At 37.0% G+C, this 10,051-nt stretch overlaps 1 protein-coding gene across 1 annotated transcript; it reads right to left on the bottom strand.

Annotated features, from left to right (window-relative positions):
• Positions 1-3,184: 3,184 nt before the first annotated feature.
• LOC127855228 (uncharacterized) lies at positions 3,185-6,965 on the bottom strand. The gene is made up of 2 exons (XM_052390651.1): positions 6,903-6,965; positions 3,185-6,597 (listed from the first exon to the last, which is right to left on the bottom strand). The coding sequence occupies exons 1-2, from the start codon at positions 6,915-6,917 to the stop codon at positions 4,999-5,001; spliced, it is 1,614 nt and encodes a 537-aa protein (XP_052246611.1). The 5' UTR covers positions 6,918-6,965; the 3' UTR covers positions 3,185-4,998.
• Between the last annotated feature and the right edge of the window lie 3,086 nt (positions 6,966-10,051).

Raw genomic sequence — 10,051 nt, 5'->3', positions numbered from 1 at the left:
CGACAATATCCTTTTCAGATTTTACACAGCAAAAATTTAAAAATGATAACAGTACGGATATGTGTATGGTTTTGCCGTCAATCACAACTATACACACATCCCTTCTGACTTGGTGTTTTTAAGATTGGTACTTATGTTTCTCGTTTAAAAGACTACGCACGATTATATAAATGTTAAGACGAGAACAATATGAAAAGCATGATAAGGGAGAACACGTGACGCAATAATTAATTAACTAAACACAGTGGGGACACAAAAACGTTTCTCCTCTCCTTATGACTCGTTTCTCGTGACAAAAAGATAGATGCACACAATGACTGCATTTATCGCAATAGGCCCAATTAACAATTTTAAGATAAGGATTTTTTTCCGATGGTGGGTAAAAACTCTTACATACACAGCAAACCTCAGAGTCTTCATCGGAAATGTCATTATCGCTTAAAGCAATTTCAATGGAGTTGTTGTGAATTCCACTTGTCGATGGTTGGGGACTCTTCGGATTCGTTGCAGTTGTGCCAGTACGGGTTTCTTTTGCATGCTCGTATTCGTACAGCTGTTGCAAGAAAGTGGCCTCGGTTATTTGTTTTCCACTGGGTTTAGGTTTCAATATGGCCTTTTTGCAAGTGCATTTGGATACTTGAACACCTGTCTTTGGTGACATAGGGCTAGAACTTCTACGGTTGTACTTGTCTTCGAAGTATTTATCAACTGCCTCTTTACCAGTTTTCATTGCAATCACCTTCTGTAAGGGCGTGTCTTCCCTGAAAGTCTCACATGGGAACAATTTTTCAGCCTGAATCTCCTGTTGGTTAAAGGGGTATATTCCCGTCTTTCTAAAGGCCGATACAATATTTAAGGGACTCATTGCATGCAAATATGCCGTGCACGCAATTTCTGCCATGTCGTATTTGGTGACTGATCTACCCATATGCCTATGCATAAATGCAGCGCATTCCCTGTAATAATGACCTTTAAAGGGGCCAAAAATAGCTACGTCCAATGGCTGCAATATGTGTGATGTATGAGCAGGTAATACAAATAAGATAATATTTTTTGAAATGGCCCATTCAATAAGATCAGTGGATGTGTGAGAACTATGCCCATCAAAAAGAAGCAATATCGGTTGCTTGTCATTCTCTCCACGTCGGACGTTCGGAATGAAATGCTGCTCAAGATAAATTTTTAAAACGTTACTGTTTGACCACCCAGAGTCGGACATACAAAATCTTGAACCCGGAGAGCTACCTTTCATAAGCTCGGGATTCTCCCGTTTCCCTTTAAAAACAAAGAAAGGTGGAACGTGATTGCCCATAGCATTTGCGCACCCAATTACGGTAGTTGTTGTTGATCTCGGGGATGTAACTGACTGCGCCTTTTCACAGGTGGGGGCAATAATGTTAAGGGGGCGATGTTCTGGCTGGATACCGGTCTCATCTAAATTGTAAATGCACTCTGGCTTGTTTAATAAGTCATACTTTTTAAATGTTTCTTCAAGATTTTTGAAATAATGATCCACCGATTCCGGAGTTGCATACTTCGCACGGTAAGATTCCAATGCACTTGGGCGAACAGATGACAGGCGTGTTTTCCATCTCTGTAAAAATCCCGAGACCCAGTCGTTGCTTAAAGGCTTATTCTTTCCCCGTTTACCAAGGCTAAAGGCTAAATCCCCAGCCAAATCTTTGAGTCGACTTCTAGTGGCCCCATATCCGAGCTGTGCCAGTGACTCTAAATACTCCACTAACCTCAATTCCTCCTCTTGGTTAAAGAGTGTCTCCTTGGTTACTGTACCACTTATCCGTCCCGATACTCTATCAGCAAGGGTGGCCCGTGGCACACAAAATTGTGCTGCGGCTCTCCGCACCGACAATCCCTTTTGGACAGCTTCGACAACCAGAACAAGTGTCTCTTTTCTGTATCCCCTGTATTTACCATGATATTTCGATGCTTTCGGCTAAAAGAAAGGGTAATACATAGTACAAGATATCCATTAAAATATGATATCAAACTTTACTACTATACTAATTGACCGCTAATTGAAAACCAGATGACGTTATTTGCAACATAAAATTTACACGCATAAAACTTCCCCATACGGGGCCTCTATTTATTTAAAGCGCCTATTGGTTGTGACGTATAATCATAATATTATGATTGTCTCCCTTTGCTGAATTCCCTGTCGGATATAAGACAGACGATTTTTGTTGATTTCTTGATAAATTTGTGAGTTTCGCCATGGAGACCGTTGATAAATAGGTTCGTTTTATGTTTTTCTTACACAAACTGTTTAATTCTTACCTGTTTATGGCGCATTTTGCTGATTTTTCTTACTGGAATACGACAGTGTGTCTTCTTGTCAAAATATTGTCAGAAGATTGGCTCGCGACGTCGCGTTTATACCTTCGATTTTACGTCATTTTTAAAACGTCCGAACCTACCGGACTGTCCGAAGCTACCAGTATAGAGGCTATATACATTTTCACTCAATCGTTCACACTAGCAAACAAACACACGTACACATTTACACAGGTCCATACAGTCTACAGCACTCATTCAGAAGCTCACTCGTACTAATCTTTTTTCCCGTACCGGTCCCAAGCCGCGCACAAACGCCCTTGTGTGGCACGTGTTTGCCGACTCTGATGCCGCTGCAATTTCTTATCACACTTTACCTTTAATTGGTACTTACAGACGTGTTAATCCATTAGGGTCTATTATCAATTACTGTAATAGATAAGATCAATCAGTAGGTGTCCTAAATAGGGCGTATCCAATATACAAACGTACGAGTCACTTATTCGAGTGTCATAACCCTATTGCAATTATAATATATTTCATCACGCGGCATGTATTAAATTTAATAATTATGTTATAAATTTTTATTATCGTTTTCACCACGCAGCATGTATTAAATTTAATAATTATGTTATAAATTTTTATTACCGTTTTCACCACGCGGCATATATTAAATTTAATAATTATGTTATAAATTTTTATTGCCGTTTTCACCACGCGGCATGTATTTAATTTAATAATTATGTTATACATTTTTAAAACTGTTTTCACCACGCGGCATGTAATAAATTTAATATTATGTTATACATTTTTATTACCGTTTCCACCACGCGGCATGTATTAAATTTAATAATTATGTTATAAATTTTTATTGCCGTTTTCACCACGCGGCATGTATTAAATTTAATAATTATGTTATAAATTTTTATTGCTGTTTTCACCACGCGGCATGTTTTAAATTTAATAAGTATTAATTTACAACTTTATTAAAATATATTCTGTCGATTAAAGTGAATGTTTGCGAGATGTGTACTGCTTACATAAATAGTTGATGACAACATTAAAATGAATTTAAAATCTGAGAGAAATAATAACTATTTCATTTCCCGTGTTACTGTATTTATTTTCAAAAGCGTCTTGTAGTGTATTCGTGTTTAAGAATAATGTACATGACGTAAAGAAACATGTGGTCCGTATGGTCCGCAAATCCGGGCCGTACTGTCCGATAATCTGGGCCGTATGGTCCGCTAATCTGGGCCGTATCGTCTGGGCGGTATGGTCCATGGTCCGTATACGGATCAGCAGGCGATTTATTGGGACATCCCTTTTCTGCGGCATTGTGCACTACCGGTGTGTACACAATGCGGCAATAGATAAAATAGAAACAAATCCAAAGATAAGTTTATTAATTGTTATACTTAAAAATACTTAAATTTTAAGAATTATATTTAAAGCCGTAAAAATTGTATATTTCTATGTCAACGTTAATCGAACTGGGTCTGCTTTTATACACCGAACCGCAAAAGAAATAGAGAATACTATGTCAGTGTGATTGTGTACTTAAGTTTATCCCACGAGTGAAGAAAGGTTTACATGGCGAGGCTTGCCGAGCCTTGTAAGCCTTTCTGAGACGAGTGGGATAAATTTAAGTACACAATCACACTAACCTAGTTTTCTATTTATCCTACAATATATTTTTTATTTAATTTATTCCTGATGCAATTAAAAGAGTAGTCTTAAATTGATAAAATAAAAGCAAAAAAAACCCCATTAAATTTACTGAATCTAACATTGCGTAGTAATATAAATTGTGATCTTTCCCGTTTACGGAACTCGAAATAGTCCTTAAGAATTCCGCGCAAAAGAAGAGAAACGAGACAAAATATCGCTATACTCCTCGATTCAATTTTAATCAGCGTTCCAAATGTCACACACTCTAGTAGAACACAGACGGTTGTGTTCAAACTACCATTCTTGTTTAACCATGCACTGTAAAATACCAAAAACAAACATGGCTGCCATTTTGAAATTTACAACATGTGTAGACACCTGCGTGAAGCCTGATTCAGCATTTATCCCCGCCGATATTGTTCATTTTAGTCTATAAACAGCTCTTCTTTTTACACACTTTTAACTTACTGACATACAAAGTAAAACATCTACTATTTATTGTTGTATCATGGACGAACCATCTTTCGAACCTCTTAATTTTTGACATGTCAAAAACAAAATTGGAAATAGTGAAACGTATTTGTAAGAGTTTTATGTGATAAATAAATTGTTTCTACATACCTGACAACTTTAATTGTTATGTTAATCCTCTTTTGTTAACAGATTTGCGTTAAGTTTTCAGCACCACCATATCATGTAAAACTGTCATGGCCGCCAAAACAATCGTACCTCCTTTCGAACCCTTCATTGTTTACTATTTAAATTCACAATTCTAAGCAGATTTTGTTCAGTTTTTTTATGAAACTAGAAAATAACATTAAAACTTGATTTATAACAATGTTTTTTAGAACAAATATATGTTTTTATTTCAGTTTTAGTATTTTTACTCTTCACTTTTATGACATGGGCATTCGAAGACATCATTCCGCCGAACAACTTTCTGTTTGCAGCAATAAATCAAGTGTGTCCAATGTCCACAGTTTTGGTGATCACATTGTGCCCATTTTGTAAACACAAGGGAAACACAGTTTTTCAGTTCCTTGGGTTGAAAAAGTTTACACACACAACATTTGTCTTCTTCAGAAACATCATCTTCAGAAGACTGACTATCAGTATCACAGATGCCAATGTGCGAAGGTCCAGGAAGAGGTTTTGGAAGGGGGCATTACTTTGATTGACATTTGTTTCATTTGTTTTTGTTTGTTTTCTTTTGTTGATAGGAAAGACTGGTGTATCTTTGGAACGTGGTAAAGGCTGTGATAATATTTCTTGATTTATGCAATCACTGGTTATTTCCTGACCAGACACATTATTTCTTAAAGTCTTTTTTAGTGTATGGTGTGCTTTCTTCATTTCAATTATGTTTTCAGCAGTTGTAAAGTAATTGTCAATGCATGGCTGAGTGTCAGAAGCCACTGTGTTTTCTTGAGGAACAACATAAGGAATTGATGGCTTAAAAACGTCAGCACTTATCACAGTTCTATTGAATGGAAATATGCCAGTCTTTTCAAAGGCAGCCCTCAGGTTATTCACGGATAATGCTGTCACATACGCATTGGATGCTAATTCTGCAATATTGTATCTTGTGATTTTTGAAGATGGATGTTCTCTGATAAATTTTTGACATGCATAATTATATATTTTCTGCAGAGGTCCATAGCAGGCTACATCAAGGGGTTGAAGCACGTGAGATGTATGTGCTGGAAGGACAAACAAAATTATGTTGTTTTTCTTTGCCCATTCCAACACAGGGACATTGATGTGAGATTTGTGGCCGTCAAATATGATGATAATTTGCTGATTAGGATCAGATCTTTGAATGTACTTGATGAAGTGGGATTGTAAATATTCCAGAAAAATGCTTGAATTAGACCAGCCTGTCTTTGACATAATTGCATCTGATCCTGAAGAAGCACCTTGCATTAATGTTTCATTCATTCTCGCACCCTTGAAAACAAAGAAGGGAGGAATCTGTGTCCCAATTGCGTTACCGCCACCAATGACTGTGGTTGTTGCTGTCCGTGAAGAGGTGATTGCGGGAGCTGATGCATTACCACTAACTATGTATGGTGGGGCATGTTCAGTTTGAAACCCTTTTTCATCTATGTTATATATACACTCAGGTTTGTCAATAAGGTTTTTGCTTTTCAGCACATTTTCTAAATTTGTGAAATAGCTTTCAACAGCTTGTTCATTGGTAGCTTCTGCCCTACATTTAGCTAACCCCCTTGGTTTTATGACTCTGAGCTCCGGCCACCTGCTGCGCAAGCCCTTAAACCATTTCACGGTCAAGGGTTTGTCCCGTGTTCTCTTCTTAAGAAAGACTGCATAGTCACTTGCTTTTGAGACCACTTCTGTTATGGTAAAACCGTACCCCAAATCAGCCATCAGTTTAATATGTGCTACTAACTTTGCCTCCTCTTCCAATGTAAATAGTGGACCAGAACCTGTCATCGTGGTTTCTTGATCCACGCGGCCTTTTACCCTATCACGAAGGGTGTTATGTGGCACTCCATACTGTCTAGCAGCAGTTTTAATAGGGATCCCAGTTTCTTTTACAAGTTTGTAAGCATTTGTGATTGCTGATGGAGAGTACCCCTTATGTTTTTTAACTCTTTTCATTGGGAATTTCTGAAAATTGTTGGACAAATATTAAATAAAAAGTTACAAAAACACAATCAGAAACATATGTTTTAAGTTGCAACAATTAGTGACATGCAACATTTTACTTCGTTTAAAAATAGCTTTGTCACATGATTTGACCATGGTCACGTGACTTGTTGCCGCAGACGAAAAGTGTTTTTTGTCAAGCATAGTTGAGATCGAAAGTTAGACCATGTTTTATAGGTTCTTACATGAAAATCATATTATAGGTAAACAAGCATTAAGAAAAACAATGATTTTTACGTACTTTATGTTTAATACACTTATTTTACCTGTTTGTGACGCATTTTCGGAGATTGACAGCTACGCGCGAGTCGTCGTAAACAATACGTAGGTACCCACAAAATGATGACGTTGTGCGCGTGCGCGCATGCGCATAAAATGTAAACAAATGAAAGGTTCGAGAAGAGGCGAGGTGCGAGAAGAGGTACTTTCACGATACTCACCGAAGTTGTGTAAAAACCATGTTTATTTTCGTAAAGTTTAATTTGCTTCCATAACGAGTTAAAATTCTGAACACATTTCTTTATCGCAATACATCTTTTCCATTTTAAAGCACTGGATGTAAGCAGGCAATTCTTTGTGGATAGACATTCTTTGATCGACTGACAAAGGAACGACTTATTCATCAAAGAAATTACCCTTTTAATTCAATATCGATTTCCTTCAAAAAGTTAAAGAACAATTCACTGACACTTTTCTTAAATTAAATCCATCAATTGTTCAACAAAACATCGCGTTATTCGAGTACATTCGACATTTTAACGAAATCGAAACTGGAGTATCACCAGTTTCATTCCAGTTTTATATCCCAACACTGTTATTCACATTCATAATATGATAATAATCCATCGTAAACACACACAATAATCGTTCGATGCTTAACAAATATTTAATTGTAAAATAAAAACCCTCCAAGTCCGAATTTATGTTGTCCTTAAATCCAAAGCGTCTAGCTAGTTTCGTCATTTAAATTACGTCACACGAGATACGTCATAAATTGCGTAATCAATTGAATGAATTATGCCCCCTACGGCCCGATTGTCACTGCTCGGCCCATCTCAGTTGTGTATTATCCTCTAAATAATCCAAATCGTAAACACACACACACTCGTTAACTCGTTAAACGACTGCGTACCCAATGACCTGAATGACGCAATCAGGGGTGAAAGGCCAAAAAAGTAGTCCCTATGTACATGTTCTAAAAATAACTGTGGAGAAAACCTTATCTAAAAATAACCGTGGAGAAAACCTTATCTTTTCTTTATTTTTTAAATTATGAGTCGTATTTGTTCTATAAAATCATTTAGCTGTAGGATAAAAGCAACACTTTGGTAACGTATAAAAGATACTCAAATACATTTGAATTAGTAAAACATATTTACGGCATATTTCTAAAAAAAGAGGTGACACATGACGTTATGCACGGGACTGGTGCAACTTTCGAATTTTTTATTTAAAGGTTGTTAATAAAGTAAACACATATAAGTTATAGGGTATCAATATAAAGATTAAACTCTGTAGAATGTGTTTATTGATAATGAAAAATGACAACAATCATCAATTTATAAAATCAACATGTACATTTTGCAAGTTGCGTTCCATTTGCGGTTCAGTGTGTTACCGGGTTGCAATTTGTGCTTCCAAAGTATGATGTACCGGGTAATTGTAATTAGTATTTAACGTACAGGCTAGACGCTATTAAGGGAAAAATAATACCTGACAACTATTGAGTATAGACTAGAAATCTGTCAAAAGGATCTGTTAAAAGGTGGAAACATGCAATATTATGCGAGTTCCGTCAAATGTATACTCATATCTCCGTAAATACATTAGAACAGAACAGAATTGAATAATATATGTGCCTTAGGCGGTGCCGATGCCATTTTTGGTGTTTTCCCATTTTGTGGTGTATAAAAAATAAACACCAACATTTTAAAAATTAAGTGATCGAAATAGACAATATCTGGATTATTGATATCAGACAGGTTGACATTTTCAATTTACACTGGATTTAGCTTCTTGATGCGGTAGTAGAGTACTAGTATTTCAAAACGGCCAATTAACTGGTCACTTGTATCTCTGGTTCTCTTGTAGTAGATGTTGTTTATGACACACACTAAACAAACGATCTTGAACTTGACGTTGTAATTTCCCCACAACGGTTGCAAAAACCGAAAAACTGAAAAGCCCAAAGTCACTCACATGAGATACGAAAGTATTGACCTGTTCTGTGCTGCCAGATATTATGATAACAACACATGTTTTGACCAAGTTTCATGAAGAGTGATCTATAAATGATACTTTTAGACTGCTTACAAGGTTTTACTATAGCGCATTATAAGGAGAAGTGCTCCACCCATGGCGGTCATGTTTTTCAACAGACCAGAACCATTTTCGAACTAATCCAAGATATCAACAAACAGATGTTCTGACCAGGTTTCATGAACATTTGACTATAAATGTGATTTAAAGAGTGTAAACACGTTTTTACTAGAGCTATATAAGCAAAAATGCCCTTCCCATGGCCGCAATGTTTTTTCAACCAGCCTGAACCATTTTCAATCTCGTCCGAGATATCATAAGGACAAATCTTCTGACCAAGTTCCATGAAGATCGCACAATAAATGTGCCCTCTAGAGTGTTAACATGGTTGTACTATAGCCATTAACAGCCATAAGGGGAAAAATACCCCTCCCCTGGTGGCCATGTTTTATAACCAACCGGAGCCATTTTCGAACTCGTCCAAGATATCATTGAGAAAAATCTTATGACAAATATTCATGATGACCGGACAATAAATATTTCCTCTAGTGTTGACATGGTTTTACTAAAGCCATATAAGGAAAATACCCCGCCCCCTGGCGGCCATGTTTTTCAACAAACCGTAACCATTTTCAAACACGTCCAAGATATCATGAGCACAAATCTTCTGAGCAAATTTCATGAAAATCGGACTATAAACGTGGCCTCTCAAGTGTTAACATAGCAAATGTTAATGTCGCACACGACACGAAGGACAGGACAAAAGACGATCACAAAAGCTTACCATTAGCACATTGTGCTCAGGTGAGTTAAACACCTCTAACTCTGAATATCCTAACGAATTCGCATTTCTGTTCGATTCGCATTCCCGGCAGCATTTAGTTTGGTTGGTGGTCACCATACCGAACAGGTGGGGTGTCCTCCGGCTTCCCATTACAACATCAAGATCACACCAAAATAGAATAACTTTCAGTAACAACAAAATAGCCGGGCATTGCAGCTTTAATTTAATATTCGCCCCAACTTTCGTAAGTCTAACAAGTTATTAGGTACGAGTGCTGGGGCAAACTCTGGGTACATACATAATGTAGCCTCTGGCTTGGAAATCACCTTATACAATATGAAATACACACACAATGTCTCACATTTGAATTTC

This window comes from Dreissena polymorpha, chromosome 13, assembly GCF_020536995.1.
Source record: "Dreissena polymorpha isolate Duluth1 chromosome 13, UMN_Dpol_1.0, whole genome shotgun sequence".
Classification (NCBI taxonomy): Eukaryota; Metazoa; Mollusca; class Bivalvia; order Myida; family Dreissenidae; genus Dreissena; species Dreissena polymorpha.
This window is presented reverse-complemented; position numbering and strand designations above follow the sequence as displayed.